Source organism: Bos indicus x Bos taurus, chromosome 14 (assembly GCF_003369695.1).
Source record: "Bos indicus x Bos taurus breed Angus x Brahman F1 hybrid chromosome 14, Bos_hybrid_MaternalHap_v2.0, whole genome shotgun sequence".
NCBI lineage: Eukaryota > Metazoa > Chordata > Mammalia > Artiodactyla > Bovidae > Bos > Bos indicus x Bos taurus.
The window spans coordinates 39,069,327-39,092,571 of record NC_040089.1 but is presented as its reverse complement, the minus strand read 5'-3'; the positions used below and the strand labels follow the sequence as shown (position 1 = coordinate 39,092,571).

At 34.7% G+C, this 23,245-nt stretch overlaps 1 protein-coding gene across 2 annotated transcripts in view; it reads right to left on the bottom strand.

Annotated features, from left to right (window-relative positions):
* Positions 1 to 23,245, bottom strand: part of HNF4G (hepatocyte nuclear factor 4 gamma) — a 135,399-nt gene that overhangs the window by 25,945 nt on the left and 86,209 nt on the right. Inside the window, exon 1 of one of the 2 annotated variants that reach the window (XM_027561222.1) lies at positions 3,526 to 3,730. The exons of the other annotated variant lie outside the window; for it this stretch is intronic. Within the exon in view, the coding sequence (XP_027417023.1) occupies positions 3,526 to 3,661 (136 nt within the window). The 5' untranslated portion in view covers positions 3,662 to 3,730. Of the gene's footprint in view, positions 1 to 3,525; positions 3,731 to 23,245 lie in introns of those variants that run through there. 2 annotated transcript variants of the gene reach the window in all.

Below are 23,245 nucleotides of genomic sequence, written 5' to 3'. Positions count from 1 at the left end.
ATTCCATGGATGGAGGAGCCTGGCAGGCTACAATCCATGGGGTCACAGAGAGTCAGACACGACTGAGTAACCAAGCAGGTGCACTAGTTATTCATGGGCATGAAATAGTCCATTCCTCAGCTTCTGGGATGCTCCACCCCAGTGCTCTCTCTTTAACCACTAGCTGCTTCTGCCAAGTCTCCATTACAATCTCCCCACTCCTATTTCTGAGGGTTAGACTTTGGGATACCACAGGTCTCAGCCCCTCAATCATACCCTTTCCCTAGAGAAGTTCATCCAGTCCCATGTCATTAAAAATCATCTGTATGATGAAAAATCCCCACATCTTATCTTTAGTTCTGATGTTTCCTATGGGTTTCAGTCTGAAATACCCACATAGCTCTTGAATAACTTCACTTTTGAGTTTAATAAGAACTGCAAATTAATGTATCAAAAATAGAACTCATTTTTTTTTCTTCTAGAACTCATTCTTCCATTAGTCTTCCCTAGTCAGTTAATGGTACCATCTGGTACCTACTGCCAGTAATCTTGGCCTCTTCACTGAATTATTTCCTTCACTGCTCATATCCAATCAACAAATAATATTTGAAATATATATTGCATTCACAAATTTTCACCCTTTCACTATAGCCACCCTTATTCAATTAAACATAACCTTTCCCCTGGATTATTGCAACAGCTTCCTATCTAATTTCTCAAATACTTCCAGCTTTGTTCCCCTACTGTTTATTGCCCCAAAGCCTCTAATGTGCTCTTGGCATAAGAAATTCACATCATCTTAGTCTTCTGCATCCAATCCTTAGGTATAGAATAAGCCTACACATCTTCCCATGGCCTGCAGAGCCCTGAGTGTAAAGGTCCCCCCTCCACCTCTCTGATCCCATTATTTCACACTATTTTTTATCCTGTTCCTTAGTCCTCAGTAATGTTGCCTGTTCCCCTGCCCAAGCCTTGAAGTCTGTTCCCATCTCAGAGCCTTTACACTTGCTGTTTGCTCTGCCTGAAAGGAAGCTCTTTCTCAAGAATTTCTATGACCTGGCTATTCAGTTTCTGCTCAAATTTTACATTTGCTGAGAAACAGTCTGCAAACGTACATCTAAAAGAGTCATCTACCATCTGCCCTCAAGTAGAACCCAGAATTCTGCTTATTCTTTAAACTAACCACTTCACTGTCTAAAATTATATTATGTTTTGGTATGTTCATTTATTACCTATTTTTCCCCACAGAATAAAAACTTCATGATGTCAGAGGATTTATCTTAGTTGCCCCTCTGTCTTCCAGCTCTAGAACTATGCCTGACATAAAGTGATAACTAATTGTTTTAAAGAAAGAGGCTTTTAAAAATATACATAGATATTTTTACTTATTTCTTAAATTAGTTAATATTGTTAACTACACAAGATGGTTGGATGGCATCACTGACTCAATGGACATGAGTTTGAGTAAGCTCTGGGAGATGGTGAAGGACAGGGAAGCCTGGCATGCTGCAGTCCATGGGGTCGCAAAGAGTTGGACATGACTGACTAACAACACATCTTTATGGGCTTCCCAAGTGGCGCTGGTGGTAAAGAATCCACCTGCCAATGCAGGTGACACAAGAGATGCAGGTTTGATCCCTGGGTTGGGAAGGTCCCTTGGAGGAGGGACTGGCCATGCACTCCAGTATTCTTGCCTATAAAATCCTGTGGACAGAGAAACCTGGCAAGCTACAGTCCATGGGGTCGCAAGAGTCAGACACGACTGACAACTGAGCACACATCTTAACACATCTCTATGTACTCAAAAGATATTGAATATATAAGAATATAAACTTAAATTGATCATAACATTATATAATAATATAAATATAATTCATTACTATATTCCCATTTTAAAAAGATAAAAAACTGTCATGTCCCAACTACATTCTGCGACAATATATGTATTCTACTTACTAATACTCCTGAGTTATGACATATATAACTTCATAAAACTAAAAAATATCTTCAATGAGAATATATTTAAGGCTAATCATGTGACATTTTAGAATTTAAATGCTAGGAATTTTTCTTTTCTTAACATAAATAGAATAGATATTAGAAATACGGCAAAAGTATTAAGAATTTATTGTGTTCTGGAAGATTATATGGAAATACAAAAAAATATTCAACTCTTGATTCCAGTTTATTGTCATATTTACATATTACTAACAAGAAACTTACACATTAATACAAGAAAACAAGTTAGACAACACTTTAGAAATAACCAAAAAAGTCAATTGTTTTAGTAAATATGGTAAGTCATTCCCTATTATTTAGTGATCTATAGCCTTTAAAAAATTCATGAGTCAACTGAAGTAAATACTTTATTAAATACTTCTAATCAAGTCTAAACATAAAGTTTCAAAATAGTGACTTCCTAATAGTTGTACTGAAAATTGATTTTAACTCTTTTGTGCTGCTGCTGCTGCTAAGTTGCTTCAGTCGTGTCCGACTCTGTGCGACCCCATAGACGGCAGCCCACCAGGCTCCCCCGTCCCTGGGATTCTCCAGGCAAGAACACTGGAGTGGGTTGCCATTTCCTTCTCTTTTGTGCTAAAATTTCATAATTCATCTTCTGAATATTTCTAGAAATCTTCCTACTAATAAATTATTGTTGTTTATTGTTAATAATACAGCTGTCACAGTCATCGAAATTGTACACCACAGTATAACCTCAAGGTATCCTGAGTACAAGATACATTTTCATTTCTGAGCTCAGCATACACATAAATACACACATACACACATTTTTCCAAAGCATACATAATTAGCACATTTTAGGAATTCTAACAATTATAACTGATCTTGGACAAGATTTTTACTTGAAAAATATACCTAAATTCAAAGTCAATGGTAAACTGTATTCTATTATATAAAGACATGAGCTCTAAACAAGTCATGTCTTATTTAAAGTTAAAATGTTACAGTAGATAAATACCAAGAGCTTTGTGAGGCTAAACATTAGCTTGTCAAGTACGGTTATAATATAAACTCTTCTTTCTTTACATATTTTTGTTCAAGGCAAAAACTTGATAGTAATTTTAAATACAGTTTCTCATCAGCAGTCATCAAGAACTAGAATAATAAAAGGAGGAAGCAACCAGTAAAACTCTCCAGGGTTCTAAGGAAACTTTTCTATATGTCATTTAAAATGTTGCATAGAAAATACACTTTACAGGCAATCTGCCAATATAACTCATTACTGTGATTTACAATAAATAAAATAACTGCTGAAACTACTCTTTTTACCTGGATGGCCCATGACAGAATCCCAAGGTTACTTTATGACGCATAACTAAGCTTTTTCTATCTCAAACATAAAATAGCCGTAGCAGTATTCATTTAAATTTTGTGATGAAGGGCAAAAGCCTCAAATTTGTGCACTGAAAAAGCAAACCCTGAATTCTCTAGCAGTAAAACGCAGAGCTGCCCCCTAGGAATCTCAGTTTTAATTCTCTCATTATACTTACTTTTCTTTTTATCGGCAAGCAGATGAGAACTTACCATTTGAATTATACAGAATCTGCATAGTGTCAAACTCCAAAGTTGTGTAAGTGGGGTCCAAGACTTCACTGTAATTTGCCATCTCCATGTCCAGTATCGGTTCCGATACCCTCATCATTGATTTAGAAACACACATACAAGTGGCACCACAGGCCCAGACTGCGTGATGGCTGTTGGGCTTCCAATCCGTGAGTGATAATCCAAAGTTAACTGTAACTGAGTGACTTATGTGCTGCAGTGGGAGGGGCTGTAAAACTGTAAACTCCTTCAGCAGGCCATATTCTGCTTACTTCTTTTTCTTTTATGGCAAGCAATTCCTTGTGATAATGTTGGAATGCTTCATGGAATAACCTTATCTGAAGTGCTTAGTGGACTAACATGATTTCCTAAATTGATTTCCAGTAGACAATAAATGATGTCACTAAGAGGATTAAAAATAGAAAAGAGAGTATCTCCAGTTTTGAACCATCATTAGAGCCTGATTTATCCCATTTAAGTGGCTGAAAATGCATGCCACAAGTTCTGGAAAAAAAAAAGGGGGGGGGGCTGATTTGTCATAAATTTGGTAAGTCAAAGACTACAAGTTAACACTTAACATAAGCACTTGATAATTTTAAGTTTTCTTACCCATCCAGCAAAGCTGACTTTATGTTGAGGAAAAACAAATTTGTGGTTTGAAATGATAAGGGATTTATTTATGATACATTCTAGTAGAAGCCTGGACATAGCCCTAATATGGCCTGAAACTATCAACTTATGATTCAGTGTCCCTTGAAGGTTTGTAAATGGGCAGAATTAGTACAGTTGCGAGTATCTTGCAGGCTTTCAATAAATAATTGTTAGACAACCCAGAGATGTTCAGAAGCTTGCCTCGGTGTGCCACCTGCATGTGTGCTAAATCGCTTCAGTTGTGCCTCTTTGTGACCCTATGGACCGTAGCCCGCCAGGCTCCTCTGTCCATGGGATTCTCCAGGCAAGAATACTGGAGTGGGCTGCCATTTCCTCCTTCAGGGGATCTTCCCAACTCAGAGACAGAACTCACATCTCTTACCTCTCCTGCACTGGCAGGCCACCTGAGAGCCCTTAAAAACTGCTTTCAGGAGACCCCTTGGAAAAGATGTGCTCGAGGCTGAATACTAGTATGCAATGAAGACAGGGAAGGAAAGAAAACTGGTTCCTCCTTCTCCATAGTGGAGAGTCCATGGATAACACTAAAACTAAAAACTCATGAAGCAGTATGTCACTTAAAGTCATGGGCTGCTGCTGCTGCTGCTAGGTCACTTCAGTCGTGTCCGACTCTGTGTGACCCCATAGACGGCAGCCCACCAGGCTCCCCCGTCCCTGGGATTCTCCAGGCAAGAACACTGGAGTGGGTTGCCATTGCCTTCTCCAATGCGTGAAAGTGAAAAGTGAAAGTGAAGTCGCTCAGTCGTGTCTGACTCGTAGCGACCCCATGGACTGCAGCCTACCAGGCTCCTCTGCCCGTGGGACCTTCCAGGCTAGAGTCATGGGCTAGTAGTGGGCAAAACAAAAAGAAAAAGGAAGGAGGCTAAAAGAAGCCCCTCTGAGAATGATGCCCACTAGGTTTTTTTGTTTGTTTTTTCTTTTGTAGAATTCTTGGGAGAAACATTGTAGAATTAGTTGATTCTTAAATGTGTGCTTCTATAACTTCAATAAAAATAAAAATAACAAAAAGTCATAAGTAAACAGTTATTCATGCATGAATATGGTTTCATTTCTTTTCACTTTAAATGGCAATTACATTCTCACAATCTAAGTAAGATTATCCCTAACGTGGGGATTTACACATTCCCGTCACCAACTTTCTCACATCTAACATCTCTACAGTACACTGTATCGTTTATGTGTATATGTGACAAGGAGAATTTAGAGAGTGGGAACATTGAGAAGACAATATTGAGATAGTGTCATACGGAGTGAAGTAAGGCAGAAAGAGAAAAACAAATATCGTATATTAACGCATATATGTAGAATCTAGAAAAATGGTATAGATGATCTTATGTTGCAAAGCAGAAATAGAGACACAGATGTAGAACCAATATATGGATACCAAAGGGGGAAATGGGGTAGGAGGAGTTGGGAGATTGAGATTGATACCTATACACTACTGAAATTATATATACAATAGATAACTAATGAGAACATACTTTACTCAGTGCACTGTGGTGACCTAAATGGGAAGGAACTCCAAAGCGGAGGGGATATATGTACATGTATGGCTGACTCATTTTGCTGCACACTACAAACTAACACAACATTATAAAGCAACTATGTTCCAATAAAAAAAAAATTTTTTTAATGAAGTTACTGGAGAGCTAAAAAAAGATTATATTTCTACGTATATAAATATATTTTTTATTAAAAAAACATATTTTGAGAAGATGTTTACTAATTTTATCTTCTAAGAAAGAATTTCAGTCACATTTACATTATAAAAGAATTTTATTTTCCACATTTTAAAAAGATTACTGCAAAATAGTATTTCTTATTCAATTTCTCAATACCATAAACCTTGTGACTATTACATCTCAGAAATTATTATATTTTTCATTTGAGAAGACTGGCTTCTGAAATTCAAAGCCATGTGAAGAACTGTGAAGAAAAGAGCAGAGTCATTTTAGCAGTCTGAGTCACTATATCAAACAGTGATCACTGGAATAGCCCTCTTGCCTTCATAGTCTGTAGCACTTGTAATTGTGAGGATAATATTTGGGGGAGGGAAAAATTTTAGGGGCTGATTTTGTTTACAAGTTTAACTGTAGTAATTCAGTTTTTGAAGGGAACAGCATGCAAATCCTGTGGTTTTCATTTGCATGAAGTAGTTCTCATTTGTGCTGAGGCAGCACAAACCTGTTGTGTTACCTGTAAACCCAAAGAGTGTATGGCACATTGCCCACATTCTTTCCCATGCATGCAGTGACTGACCAATGCTGAGGTATGTCACCAATGGAAGGGCACCAATAGAAGGAAAAGAGGAAAAGAAAAAGGTAGAGAACCATTCGTTTATAAGACTGCAAAATACTTAAGAGAAATGTGGTAAAAAGAAACGTGAGGACATTTCTCACAGGAGAACAGGGTTGTCATAGTTCATTCAGATTTTGTTTTCCGTCTACTCCATCCTGTGCTCATGGGTAGCATCATCATGGATCAGGGCATTGCCGTCAAAAGTGGAAGGAGCTTTAAATTCATCTCAGCACAAATCCTCAAATTTGGCTTTCAAGATGAAACCCATTTCCCATCTACATTATTGTAAATTATCTTTCTTATTTTGTGGAGTAAAAACTTGAGAATTTCCAGAAGATATAGTAGATCTAAATAGGAAGCATATCTCCTCAAGAGGGGGCACTCTTTCTCCTAATGATATTCAGATGTGGAAATTCCTACAGCATTCAGCCAGCCTCACTCTAGGGAAGGAAAGACTCTTTCTTTTCTTTATTTCTTCAAAGAAATTACAAAGTAGAGTAGAATTCCTCTTTACTTAAGTTCTAGAATTAGTAATTTACTGAATTAGTTAGACAAATAAAGTAATTGAACACAGAATCATAAAAATGGTATATCCACACTTAATATGTGTAATTGCTACTGTTTTGTTAGATACCTAAGACCTTTTATTTGAGCAAAAATCCACTCTTTGGAGTTCTTTTTTTAAAATTCAAGTACAGCTGGTTTACTCATGTTCTGTTAGTTTCTATACACACCAAAGTAATTCAGCTTTATATATATATATATATAATTCAGTTATATATTATATATAATATATATATATCCTTTTTCAGATTTTTTCCATTATGGGTTATTACAAGATATTGAATATAGTTCCCTGTCCTCTACAATAGGACCTTATTATTTATCTATTTTATATAAAGTACTGTGTACTTGTTAATCCCAAGCTCCTAATTTACCTCTTCCCACCTCCCTTTCTCCTTTGGTAACCACAAGTTTGTTTTCTATGTCTAGGAGTGTGTTTCTGTTTTGCAAATAAGTTCATTTGTATCATTTTCTCAAAAGTCCATATATAAGTGAAATCATATGATATTTGTCTTTCTCTGATTGGCTTACATCTCTTAGTATGATGATCTCTAGGTCCACCCATTTGCTGCAAACGGTATTAGCTCCTTCTTTGTCTTGGCTGAGTAATATTCCATTTTATGGATGTACCACTCTACTTTTTCCATTCACCTGTCAATGGATACTTAGTTTTCTTCTGTCTTGGCTGTTGTTAACAATGCTGCTATCATCATTAGAGTGCATTTATCTTTTCTCTCTTTTTTAAAATATTTTTTGATGTGGAACATTTTTAAAGTCTTTATTGAATTTGTTACAATATTGCTTCCATTTTATGTTTTGGTCTTTTGGTCCCAAGGCGTGTGGGATCCTAGCTCCCCACTCAGGGATCAAACCTGCACCCCCTGCACTGGAAGGCAAAGTCTTAACCACTGAACCATCAGGGAAGTCCCAAGGGTGCATATATCTTTTTGAATTAGAGTTTTCTCAGGATATATGTCCAGGAGTAAGATTGTTGGATCATGATATTTCTATTTTTAGTTTTTTAAGGGACCTCCATACCATTCTCCTTGGTGGCTATACCAATTTACATTTGAATTCTTTATTATTTGTTTTTTTATAAATCCCATACACTGCCTTTGATCTCTCATATTTTTTTGGAAGTGGAGAAAGAAGTCAAAGCTACTTATAAAGCAATCAGAATATGGAGGACTTCTAGAATTTTGTAGTTTTTGAAATACTTAATATATTTTGATCAACTTGCTTTTATTCACTTTCAAAGTATTTCCCGTAGTGTTCATAGGGAAATCTTTTTCTTTTTCCACTCATGTTTCGTTAAGTTATGCAAATTTAATTAAATTATAGAATTAAAAAATAAGAATAAATGACACTAACACACTAAGTAACAAATACAAGTAACACTTGATAACTATACAGAGTTGATGAGATGGTCAGAGGACACTACAGGACTATTCACAATAACCACAGTGGAAACGGTATAAATGTCCATCAGTGAATGAATGGATTAAAAAAAAAAGGTGTGGTATATAATGGAATACTATTCGGCCTTAAAAAAGGAATGAACTGATGATACATATGACAAAACGGATGAACCTTAAAAATATTAGGATAAGTAAAATAAGCCCATCACAGAAAGACAAATACTGCATGATTCCACTAATAGAAGATATCTAAAGTAGTCATCCCTGTAGATTCAAAGAGAGGAATAGTGGTTGCCTGGAGTCAACAGGACAGAGAAAGAAGGAGTTACCAATTAATGGATTTAAAATGTTAGTGAAGCAAGATCAATAAGCTCTAGAAATCTGCCATACAGCATTGTAATAATGTATCACACAACTTGAAAATTTGTTAAAAAGGTACACACTCAGATGTTCTTAGCACAATAAGATAAAAAGATTTATGATGAAGAACTGAACTACAGCATGGGAAAATGACAAACCACACTAGTAAACAGAGAAATGTAAAATAAAACAATCAATATTCTTTAAAACAAAAAAGATACCTTTTCCTTAAGGAAAGTAACTTACCCTAGAAACTATTAATAATTAACATCTTCCACAAAGGAAGTTGAGAACCTGAGTCAATACAGAGAGCTGGCTAAGTAGATACCAGTTAGATTTTTTTCTTGAATTGATTTTAACATTAAATAATTTATACTTAAAAATAAATCTCTATTCTTCCATATGAAAAATCTTTCTACTTTTAAAATTCATCAGGCTTCATTCAAATATTTTTATTTGCTTAAAGAGGAGTAGGGAAGGACAATGAGGAGAATGAGAAAGAAAGGAAACAAAGAGATAATGTAAAAAAAGGTTACACAGAAATAATTTTAGTCATGGTTACGTTTGGATTTTTGATTATGCATCATAATCAAGCAAGTGTCACACTCTTTGATATTTTGTGTTTTCCCATTCAATACTGATTATGGCATTTTCATAATTTAGTAACTGATTTTGGGAAACATGTCACTAGGCACAATTGAACAAAATAAAATTATACAAATTAATTGTATAGAATGTAGATGCATAAAACAGTTATGGCATTTGCTTATATATTTTCATATTAAAATTCATTCATTTTCAAGAAAGGGACAGATGAAAAGTTCAGGGAGCTTTTCATAATTGCTTCATCAGGCACTTCTTTTGGATAAGTTCATTAAGGCTACATTTAAGTAGCTGTAAGAAAAAAAGTATTAATTTTATGCTTCGGTGATAAAGAAATAATTGTCCTTAATAAATGGGACTTATGTTATTAAACATTCAACACAAATTTATGAGCAATTTTAAATTTACTTCTTATGGTTTAATTGGGAGAGTCACCAAATATTCATGCTAATTTCTGACAGTAATTTGTAATAACATTTTCTAAAATAGAGATATATGAACTTAATCTACATGCACAAATATAAATATACATGGTAAACTATGATCTACTGAAAACTCTTTAAACAAAGGTCACTTTGCAATATCTATTTTGTACACTGAACAAAATGTTATGGTTTTTTAGTGTGATCTCATAGTTTGCAAACTAAAATGTACCTTCTTAGGCCTAGTCAGCTCAAGTACCTCAGAGAGAAAGAACATTATTTGTAGATAAAGGGTTGATTTTAAATAGCACAACTAACATTCTAGAAAAAGTTTAAAGCAAGTTTCGTAAACTGGCATGTGAAATATGGTATTTAAACTTCTTTAGAGCAATATAACAAGAGATGAAAATAGCATAGTATTTAAAGAAGACAACTCAATTTACTACTGACTAACTACTCAAGATAATAGCTGAAACATTTCTATCTTATCTGCAAGACTATTGAGCCTGTTAAACTGTTCTATACTTTATATTTAATTGAATCATTCCTTCTGACCATGATTTAACATAGAAAACAGGCTAATAAAAATTACAGTTATTTTTATAAAATAATTTTCATGAAAATAATTTGGAATATTAATATTAAAACATTTTATTTTAAAGTGAAAGTTGCTCAGTCATGTCTGACTCTTTGCAACCCCATGAACTATACATTCCACGGAATTCTCCAGGCCAGAATACTGGAGTGGGTAGCCTTTCCCTTCTCCAGGGGCTCTTCCCAACCCAGGAATTGAACCCAGGTCTCCCACATTGCAGGCGGATTCTTTGCCAGCTGAGCTACAAGGGAAGCCCTTTTATTTTAAAGTTTTGTTTAATAAAATTTGTTCTGTAAATGTATTCCTTTAAGATGATTTTTCATTACCCAAAGTACTATACTGATCCCAAAAGCACATTAATTGTTTTTTTTTGTTTCCATGTTCTACTTTTCCAAGTATGAAGATCACTAAAAGTTACATGAAGAGTAGCAACCCAAATCAACCCAGTCTATTTTTCAATCTAAACAAGAAGCAAAGAGGAGAATGCTACTCAATAAAATGCCTTATTAATTCAAAGCAAAGCCACCTTTTGTGTCTCAAAAAAAGTCAATTAAAACATCATTATTTTCCTTGCTGCCACTGTCTTAAGCTGACCAACATTCCTTTTCTGAAATAGAAATCTTGTCTCTTATCATTTCTGCTGTGGATGAGGGAAAACAAACATACCTAAAAATTAAAACAAATCAAAATATGTATTTTAATCTTCAAAGTAAGTTGCTATCACTGACCTGCAAAGAAGTTTGAAATGGGATGGGATTTTAGGTTTCAAAGAGCTTAATAAGTAAGTCCTTTCTTAAAGCCCAGACTATACATAATTTTTAGATAACCAAAAACAATTTTTCCTTGTCTTTCCCCTCCCCCCCCCCCACTACTTTGATCCAGCTGATGGTCATGCAATGACCAGGAAAATCATATAACTCATTAGGTATTTTAAACCAAAGTCATTACCAACATTAAAAATATCTATTATTATTATTGATATATACTCCTAACTTAGAATTGCTGGACAACATTTAAAATTTAACTGAACTTTCATAAATTTTGCTTACAAAGTTTTCTAATTCCCTTTAAATAATTAAATTATTCCATAGCTCACTGCTTAAGTCATAGTTTTTCAATTCCTGAAGGAAACAATTTTAAACCCTTATTTTAGATCCACTTTCAATGTGATCAATGCAAATAACTCACATCACTACTAAAAAAAAGGTTAAATAAATAAGCAAATTAGAGAAAGATACATAGTACCTTGTTAATAGGCAAATTAGATTAAAAATATATTATTATTTTTATAATATTTACAGCTTATGTCAGCTATTCATTTTTTTCTATTTGCTCATTAAAACATCATATTTTTATTTAAAACTAGTTACACAATAAATGTAAAACTCCAAACTAAAGGAGAGTGAAAAATAATGTAATTAAATCAGTTACTGTTAGGATAGACAAAAGGAGGGCTGCATAGCTGAGACCTAAATTAACCAAGAAAATACTCTGAGTAAAGCTTAGAGGTGATATGAGAAATCTGCATATATTAAACCTACCTTCAAGGTCAGTTGCCTTGTGATTCAAAACAGACTCTCCTTTTCAGAAGATAAGGAGCTGATTATTACTAAATTATTAACTGGAATATAGATTATGCTAGTTAGGAAAATTTAAAAAATCAGTCTGGCTATAAGGAACATGTTAGGATTTATTTGACAGTCACTACTCTGCACTTGCATTTTACAATCGGCGTTATCATTGTTGCCACTGCAAACTCAGCAAAGTCAGTCAGAATGTTTAAGATAGTGGTGGCACTCCGATACCAAAGATGCTGCATTATGCAAAATGATCTGGAGAAAGTTATCAGTTTGGGCCAGTACCTATCTCAAATATGTTCTAAAGAGGAATAATGTTTAATAAAAATAGCAGCAGCTCTACTATGCCGAGTACACTGTTAAACTTGAACATTTTGAATAAATGTATTATATTGACAGTAAACATGCATCTGGGAGCCCAATGCATACATACTCACACATACACATACATAAAAGTTTTACTGTTTCTTCATTTAAAAATGCAGTAATAGATTATGTGGGTGTATGGGCTCAGTTGGGTCTGACTCTTTGCCACCCTATGGACTGTAGCCTGTCAGGCTCCTCTGTCCATGGGATTTCCCAGGCAAGAATACTGAAACGGGTTGGGTTGGCATTTCCTCCTCCAGGGGATCTTCCCCACCCAGGGATCAAACCCACATCTCCTGTTTCTCCTTCATTGCAGGTGGATTCTTTACCACTAAGTCACTGGGAAGCCCCATAATAGATTATATACACAGTCATAGCATCAAGAATCACTCAACATTTCTCCTTAAAGCTTGTTTATATACAAAGGGAGAACAACAACAACATATTAATGTGATATTTGATTTAGATAAAACTAATTAAGATTTGCATCTCTATTTGATATAGTTTGGTATTTGGTCAACTCAACTGAAATGTTAAATATTTCATCATGTTTTATGTAAATTTCCTTTTGAAAAAAGCAATATTGAATTTTTTTTTAAATACCAAAATGAAGTATATCTTTTGGAATAAAAATACAGACAACTAAAATGATATTAAAAGCAAACAAATATTAATTTGTTTTGAACCAAACATCATAGGTAAAGTCATGGCTTTTGGTAATGTGCTAATTTTCAAAATTGAAGTATCAGAAGCTATCATCACTCAAGTAATTTGGAATTGCTTAATATATTAGACCAGTGATTCACAAATCCTGCTGCATATTAGAATCATATGGGGAATTTTTAAAGATCCCAAGGCTAAAATTGTATCAGATACCAGATACATTAGAATGTCCAGGGTGGGAGTCAGGTATCAGTGTATTAAAGGCTTTAGGAGATTCAATGTGCAGTAAACACACATTTGTCCATTTTTGTTGAGCCAACCTCCAAATGTTTACGAGTCATCTTGTTGTTGTTGTTACAGGAAATTATATATTAACTTCAGTTCCAGGGCCCTAAAAGTAAAAACCCCATTTCCAAACCTTTAATTAAAAAATAAACAAACAAAAAACCCCTAAAAAGCCCTAAGCCAGTAATTGCATTGTGATTTTGGGTTATAATAGTAAATGAAATGCTTGTTCAGCTAAGCAGTGTTGCATTCACTTTGTTGTTGAGCCCCTAAGTCATGTCTGACTTGTTGCGACCCCATGGACTGTAGTCCGCCAGTCTCTTCTGTCCATGGGATTCTCCAGGCAAGAATACTGGAGAATTTTGCCATTTCCTCCTCCAGGGGATTTTCCCAACCCAGGGATCAAACCCACATCTCCTACACTGGCAGGTGGATTCTTCACCACTGAGCCACCAGGGAAGTTATATTCACATTAATCACAGCAATTTAATTAAAAAATAGGCATTATGATAACAGATATAATACTTTTCTAACTGTTCTCCCTTCAGTCATAGTAGAAAAGAAAAAAAGAAAAAACAACTTAAGTCAGGAAATGGACCTCTAGAAAAGCTTAGGTTAGTCATGAATGTGTAGAATTTAAATAAATTCAATACATATTTGTATCAAAATGCTAGGAGCAAAAATATTATGTCTTACTTAAGTGTTAAGAACTTAGAATAATTTTTATAGCATTACTATTTTTAAAATGAAATGAGTAAAAACAAATAGCAAATAAAACCAAGTATATATATATATATGATAAAACTGTGTGGTAATCAATCTGTTTTTTCGTGGAAATGAAGCTTATACAATTTTGAGGGCTCTTAAGAAAGCACTGGGTCAGGAAGATCCCCTGGAGAAGGGACAGGCTACCCACTCCAGTATTCTTGGGCTTCACCTGTGACTCAGCTGGTAAAGAATCTGCCTGCAATGTGGGAGACCAGGGTTCGATTCCTGGGTTGGGAAGATCCCCTGGAGAAGGGAAAGGCTACCCACTTCAGTGTCCTGGCCTGGAGAATTCCATGGACTATGTAGTCCTTGGGGTCACAGAGTCAGACATGAAAGAGTGGTTTTCACTTTCACTTTCAAGGAAGAACAAATTACTAGACACAGTGCCCTAACCAGGGCTTTAGAAGGGGCTCAGGCAACTGATGAGTCTTGAAATTTAAGTTTCATTAGCTTCACTTGAAATTTACCTCTGACTTACCAAACACAATAACTGGTTTTATTTAAAATTCTGTTATCCTGATTCCATCTTTACCTGTGTGGCAACTCCTTTTTGTCCTTCTTCATCCATCTCATAAATGCTCATTCTTTATCTTGTTGCTATTTTCTTTTCTTTTGGAATCTTATGCATTTAAAATTACTATCACTATTTAGAAACATAAATCCAAATTTTTATTATAGCAATTAGTCCATTGCAAAATGTAATTTTATATCCCCAATTTCTGATTAACCTTTTTCTCTCTGGAATTCATTTTTGTCATATACAGTAAAACCTCACTGCAGTAATGTAATGAGTGAAAGTCGTTCAGTCATGTCAGACTCTGCAACCCTAAGGACTATATATAGTCCATGGAATTCTCCAAGCCAGAAGCAGGAACCAAAAATAGCCAGAATTACTGGTTTCTGATGACTTACAATCAGCCTACGTTTTAAGGAAATGTCCTGGTAATCTTTTAACTAAATTTCATATTCTCTTCTTATGGACTTTAGAAAGATTTTTTGAAAGTTACTGGATCTCTTTAGTCTAAAATACTTGCAACAGTTCGTTAGTTACATCTGCCTTCTTACAAACTACTTTCTACCAGCTTGCTGGTACATTCAACATACCCAAACTAAGATTTACACAGATACTTTCCACTTTTTCATTTATTGTTCATTATTAGAGTTCAATATATTGGAAAATTAGTGTATTATACATCTAGCAGGGAGGTCAATGTGTCTGTATGAATGAGGAAAGAAGAAAATGAACTCAATGATTAAAATTTTTTCTACATGAAGTCATTGCAGCAACAGGGAGTTCTTAGATAGTCCATGTGATAATGATAGAATGTTCAAATGCCCTGATTATAGAAATTGAATTAGAATCTAGGTAAAGCATGAAGGATAAGAAATTAATTATCCTGTGGTTTCAAGGCTTATTCCCTTGTATTATCTACATAGAGCAGAGATTTCAAAACAAGCTTTTCTGGTTCCAAAAACTTTGCTTCTTCTCTTACACACTGTTTGGAGTTATGTTTCAACTCACTTTGTTAAGAAAGCGAAGTCGCTCAGTCGTGTCCGACTCTTTGTGACCTCATGGGCAGTAGCCTGCACCAGGCTCCTCCGTCCATGGGATTTTCTAGGCAAGAGTACTGGAGTGGGTTGCCATTTCCTTCTCCAGGGAATCTTTCCAACCCAGGGATCGAACTCAGGTCTCCCGCATTGTAGACAGATGCTCTACCATCTGAGCCACCGGGGAAGTCCTTACTTTGTTAATACAAGTAACCATATTCCAGTGAAAGTATTTATATTACATAGGCATGACATAATTCTATATTTACACTAACTTGTATGAAATACTGCTTCACCAAAATTTAGGTGGCATATTAAGAAAGTAACCAAGCTTATAGCAATGGTCCTCAGTGAAGGGTAATTTCCCCTCAGCATAGAAATTTACAAATGTCTGGAGACCTTTTTGGTTGTGACAACTGAGAAACAGTGGTAATGCTGATATATAGTGGGTACAGGCCAGGAATGCTATAAACAAATAGAGTGATTATCTATGTCGAACATCAATAATGCTAAGACTGAGAAACTTTGACCTACATATAGTAGACCTAGTTCATGTGTCCTCATTTAAAATTCAACATATTTTAAATGAGGATCAATTGTGAAAATGTTCATTCTTTTTGAAAATTATAAGGCTCAATTGTGATAACATGTTTCAGCCTTTTGGAGATTAAAAAGAACTGCTTAATCTTTACTTACTTAAAACTTTACTTATTGAAATGTTTTTATAAAAATAATGTTCATCAAATACATTCTGGTATAATCTAAGTATGCAGACACAATCTTTTATACTTCATCATAACCCCAGTATTTCCATAGTCAACTAATAATATGCACATTTTAAAAAGTTTGTTTAATTAATGAACTAATATACTAGCATAACAACTGTAATTCATGGGGCAGAATCTTTTACTCAGGATAAAAAGAAATTAGTGAAAACTAACACCAAGTAGAAAAAAACTGGGCTTCCCAGGTGGCCTAGTGGTAAAGAATCTGCCTGCCAATGCAGGAGACACAGGTTTGATCAAACCCAGGTCTCCTGTATTATAGGCAGATTCTTTATCTTCTGAGCCACCAAGGAAGAACCCAACACTTGTATAATAATAAAAGGGTCATTTTTCAAGAAGGCATAACAATTCTAAATATATAAGCTCTAAAAGATCTCCAAAATATGTAAGGCAAAATTCATAAATCTGAATAAAGAAATAGCTAAATCCACAACAGCACTCCTTTCAGTAACTTATTGAACATGGGACATCAGCTTAATAAAACATAGATGACTTAAACTACACAATCAACCAACTATCTAATTGAATTTATTGAATATACTCCCATCCAACATCAGTGGAAAACACATTCTCTTCAAGTGCACATGGAGTATTCACCAGGATGGACAATTTTCTGGATCACAAAATAAACTTTAACACATCTAGAGAGTAGAAATCATACAGAGCATGCTTTAGAAATATAACAGAATTAAACTAGAAATCAATCATAGAAAGATACCTGGAAAGAATACTCTATAATGTTTGGAAATTAAACAACACATTCCTAAATAACCCAAGGTCAAAAAAGAAGGTGTAGTGAAAAAAAAATTTTTTTGAACTAAATGAAAATACAACATATCAAAATTGTGGAATGAAGCTAAGGTAGAACTTAAAGGAAAGTTTATGATATTAAGTACTTATATTAGAAAAGAAGAAAGATCTAAAATCAGTAACCTTAGTCTTCATTTAGATATTGAGAAACTAAAAACTGTAGAAAAAAGATCAAAGTTCAAACAAACAACAGCAATGAAATAAGAAAGGTGCAAGAAGTCATAGAGTTATAGAATCAAGGCAGTATGGCTCTAGAATCTGTGTGCTTAACTAGAATTGGAACACTGAAAAGACCAGTAAGCAAAGTTATACATAAACACTGATAAGCATGAACTAAGATAAATTAACTAAAGTAATAACCAGCAATAACATTTAAGTTAAGAAGGAGGCAATCCTTAAAGAATTTTAAAGGCTTATACAATTTAGATGACAGGCACATTTATTAATTTCAAACTTAAGTCGAGTAAATAAGTTGTTTTTAATTTAATAAGAAAAATAATATAAATATAATAATAGTTTATAGAAAGCTAAGGTTAAAAAGTGGGGAATGGTAGAATAGAAAGTAATTAATCAAAAAGAAAGCAGAAATAATTTGGAATAAAAGACTAAACAATCACAAAATACAATAAAATGTATATGTAATCATTATAAATGTCAGTCATTTATAGAAAATCAACAAGTTGATAAATTTTCTAAAAAAAACAGTAACAAAATTTTGCTTTAAGCTGTCTAAAAGAGGCAATTCTAATCATAGAAAATTTGAAAGTGAAAGAATGAAAAAATACAGTAGGCAAATAAGACAAAAGAGAGGGCTATGCTAATATTAAATAAGGTGAAATTTAAGAGGAAAAAAAAGGCATATGAAGATGAAAGAGGACACTATGCAATAGTAAAATGCTAGAATTCATCAAGAAGATGCAAAATTTCTAAGCCTATATAGAGCTAATGGCATAGTCTTGAATATATAAGGCAAAAGGAGCAAGAAATAATTATAAAATATTATATATGCATCATTTTGCAGTTGATAGATGAAGCATGAAACATTTAACAAACTAATTGACATGAATAAATAGAAGTCCAACAATAAAAAATGTGCATTCCTGTCACTCATTCATGAATGTTTATAAAATTTACCATATAAAAAGTGTTAAAAATAAAAGTAATATTAAATAGATCATATTTCCTGAGAAATATGCAATAAAACTAGATATCAGAAACACAGAAATAATAAAGAAAACCTCACTTTACTTCAGAAATTTATTTCAGAAATTTTAAAAATATTCTAAGTAACTCAGAATTTGAGTTCAATATTATGAAGCAAATTAGGGGAGGATATCTACTTCATATGAAATAAGCTATAGTCAGGGGACAATTTAGAGCTTTGGTGTCCCATTTAAAAAGTCAGAAAACAAGCAGCTGGAAAAAAATTAGTAATATTAAATAGTGAATGAAGCATTTATTGCTATTAAAATAAAACAAAGATTAAACAGATAGGTTCAAAACAGTCATTTGTTTTTTGAGTAGATACTAAGCTGGAAATGAACATCTGCCAAGTCTTATGAAGAAAAGAAAAGATACAAAGTATATTAGGAACTAAAGAAAGCAATAAAGTAGTTACATCAGGTATTTTAAAATAATATGTGAACAATTTTATGGCATTGATCAGAAAATCTAGACCATACAAGCATTTCCTAAACAAATCCAACTTAGTAAATTTGATCAGAGGAAATAGAAAAGCTGAATAAAGTCATTATTATCTTGAAAATTATATCAATTTATTAAAATCCACAAATAATAAAACTTCAGACTCCAGAAGTTTTTCAAGGAAATTATGTCAAACACTTAAAAAGCACAAAACCTAAATGTTTAGTACACTATTTTAGAACATAAATAAAGAACCTCCACTAATATATTCTTAATTCTGAAATCAGGCCACAGCAGGTTGCTAAGTCTCTTCAGTCGTGTCCGACTCCGTGCGACCCCATAGACGGCAGCCCACCAGGCTTCCCCATCCCTGGGATTCTCCAGGCAAGAACACTGCAGTGGGTTGCCATTTCCTTCTCCCATGCATGAAAGTGAAAAGTGAAAAGTGAAAGTGAAGTCACTTAGTCGTGTCTGACTCTAGCGACCCCATGGACTGCAGCCTACCAGGCTCCTCCGTCCATGGGATTTTCTAGGCAAAAGTACTGGAGTGGGGTGCCACTGCCTTCTCCGCTATATTATTCTGTGTAAGATTATACTGTAAGATTAATTTTTTTCATTCTTTTGTTTGTTTTTTATGTATTATTTGTATGAAAAGTATCATAAGCCTATTACAATACAGTATTATATAGTCAATTGTGTTAGTTGATTACTGAACTAAATTTGTTGGACTTATGAACAAATTGGACTTATGAATGTGGTCTCAGAATGGAACTCATTCATATGTAGTGGACTTACTGTTAATATTTGAAAATCTATTGATGTTATTCAAATTTAATTTGAAGATTAAATTAATAAAGATTATAAAGTGAAGTAGAAGTCATTTAATAATATGCAGTATTCATAAACAATAAAAAGTCTTAAAAACTACAAATACTAGTGAACTTTTAAAATAAAAACCTTACATCAAATATTATTCTTAACAGTTATTAAGATCATTACTTTTAAATTCATGAAAGAGATGAGATGGCAACTATCATTCCTTTTTCTTAAATTAGAGGATAATTGCTTTACAATATTGTGTTGGTTTCTGCTCTACAACATGAAAGTGAAAGTGAAATTGCTTAGTCATGTCCACCTCTTTGCAACCCCATGGACTATACAGTTCATGGAATTCTCCAGGCCAGAATACTGGAGTGAGTAGCCTTTCCCTTCTCCAGGGGATCTTCCCAACCGTGGGATCAAACCCAGGTCTCCCGCACTGCAGGCAGATTCTTTACCAGCTGAGCCACAAGGGAAACCCAAGAATACTGGAGTGGGTAGCCAGCCTATCCCTTCTCTAGCGGTTCTTCCTGACCCAAGAATCCAACCAGGGTCTCCTGCATTGCAGGCGGATTCTTTACCAACTGAGCTATCAATCAACTATAAATATACATATATCCTTTCCCTTTTTACTGCCCCCATCTCACCTCTCTAGGCTATCGCAGAGCACCAAGCTGAGCTCCCTGGTTGTACAGCAGTATCTCACTAGCTATCTATTTTATGTATGGTAGTGTACATATGTCAGTGCTACTCTCTTAGTTCGTCCCACCCTCTCCTTCCCCTGCTGTGTTCAGAAGTCCATTCCCTATATCTGCATTTCTACTCCTGCCTTGCAAATAGGTTCATGAGTACCATTTTTCTAGATACCATATATGTGTGTTAAAATATGATATTTATTTTTCTCTTTCTGACTTACCTTACTCCATATAGCAGGCTTTAGATTCATCCACCTCACTACAACTGACTCATTCATTACTTTAAATGGCTGATATGTACCACAACTTCTTTATCCCTTCACCTGTCAATGGATATCTCTGTTGCTTCCATGTCCTGACTATTACAAACAGAGCTCCTATGAACATGGGGGCACATGTGTCTTTTTCAATTATGGTCTTCTCAGGGTATATGACCAGTAGGAGAATTGCACTTCTGATATCTCCTATATTGGCAGGCAGGTTCCTTACCACTAGTACAACCTGGAAAGCCCACATGGTACTTTTATTACCAGTTTTTAAAGAAATCTCCATACTGTTCTCCATAGTGGCTGTATCAAGATCGTTACTTTTATTTGATCTTGTACTAGAGGCTCTAATCAGGAGAGGAATATAAGAAAAAAACACCATAAAAAAGTCCAAACAACTTAATTGTCCAAATAGAAAACCCAAAAGAATTTATAAATACATTATTACTTTTAATACAGTCATTCAAAAAGTTTGCTTATACAAGTATTAATTGCATTAATATATACTATACTGGCAAAAACTGATAAAAGAAAAAAAAAATTGGGTTCTGAAAGAAAAAAGAAAATTCTCATGCACCAGAGCAACAAAAATGTTAATGAACTTAGGAATGATGAAAGAATATTATAAAACTTTAGAAACTCATTAAGACATATACCATGTTCATGGATATGAACACTGCTCATTAATCCACAACTTTAACCAATTTTAACACAACTTTCACCCATAGCCAATGCGATTTTTATAGTATTTGAACAAATGATTATATAATAAATGTAGAAGAGGAAAAGGTCCAAGAAAGCCCAGATATTTGAAGAAGAACAAGTAGAAAGGACTTCCCCAATTAAACATAAAGGCGTACTTGCATATTAAAAAAGGAGTATATGATATTATTACAGAACAGTTAACATACAAGTAGAATAGAATAAAACACTGAAATTAGAGCTATGTCTGGATGAGAAGTTGATATCTGAATGCCATTCTGGACCAATGGGTAAATGATGGATTACTTAATAAATGATCCTAAGCCAACTAATTATACCTATGGAAATCATACAGTCAAATCCCAAACACAATATATACATAAAGTAGATAAATGACTTAAATATAAAAGCAAATCCTTTAGAAAAATAAGAAACAGTAATATCAAATAAAAGACAGAAATGGTAGGGACCCAACTGAACCAGAAGATATTAAAAAGAGGTGGCAAGAATACACAGAACTGTATAAAAAAAGATCTTCATGACCCAGATAATCATGATGGTGTGATCACTCACCTAGAGCCAGACATCCTGGAATGTGAAGTCAAGTGGGCCTTAGGAAGGATCACTACAAACAAAGCTAGTGGATGTGATGGAATTCCAGTTGAGCTATTTCAAATCCTGAAAGATGATGCTGTGAAAGTGCGGCACTCAATAGGCCAGCAAATTTGGAAAACTCAGCAGTGGCCACAGGACTGGAAAAGGTCAGTTTTCATTCCAATCCCAAAGAAAGGCAATGCCAAAGATTGCTCAAACTACTGCACAATTGCACTAATCTCACATGCTAGTAAAGTAATGCTCAAAATTCTCCAAGCCAGGCTTCAGCAATATGTGAACCGTGAACTTCCAGCTGTTCAAGCTGATTGTAGAAAAGGCAGAGGAACCAGAGATCAAATTGCCAACATCTGCTGGATCATCAAAAAAGTAAGAGAGTTCCAGAAAAACATCTACTTCTGCTTTATTGACTATGCCAAAGCCTTTGACTGTGTGGATCACAAGAAACTGTGGAAAATTCTGAAAGAGATGGGAATACCAGACCACCTGACCTGCCTCTTGAGAAACCCGTATGCAGGTCAAGAAACAACAGTTAGAACTGGACATGGAACAACAGACTGGTTCTAAATAGGAAAAGGAGTACATCAAGGCTGTATATTGTCACCCTGCTTATTTAACTTATATGCAGAGTACATCATGAGAAAGGCTGGGCTGGAAGAAGCACAAGCTGGAATCAAGATTGCTGGGAGAAATATCAATAACCTCAGATATGCAGATGACACCACCCTTATGGCAGAAAGTGAAGAAGAACTAAAGAGCCTCTTGAAGAAAGGGAAAGAGGAGAGTGAAAAAGTTGGCTTAAAGCTTAAATTCAGAAAACGAAGATCATGGTATCCGGTCCCATCACTTCATGGGAAATAGATGGGGAAACAGTGGAAACAGTGGCTGACTTTATTTTTCTGGGCTCCAAAATCACCACACATGTTGACTGAAGCCATGAAATTAAAAGATGCTTACTCCTTGGAAAGAAAGTTATGACCAACCTATCTAAGCAGAGACATTACTTTGCCAAAAAAGGTCCATCTAGTCAAGGCTATGATTTTCCCAGTGGTCATGTATGGATGTGGGAGTTGGACTATAACGAAAGCTGAGCGCCGAAGAACAGATGCTTTTGAACTGTGGTGTTGGAGAAAACTCTTGAGAGTCCCTTGAACTGCAAGGAGATCCAACCAGTCCATCCTAAAGGAGACCCGTCCTGGGTGTTCATTGGAAGGACTGATGTTGAAGCTGAAA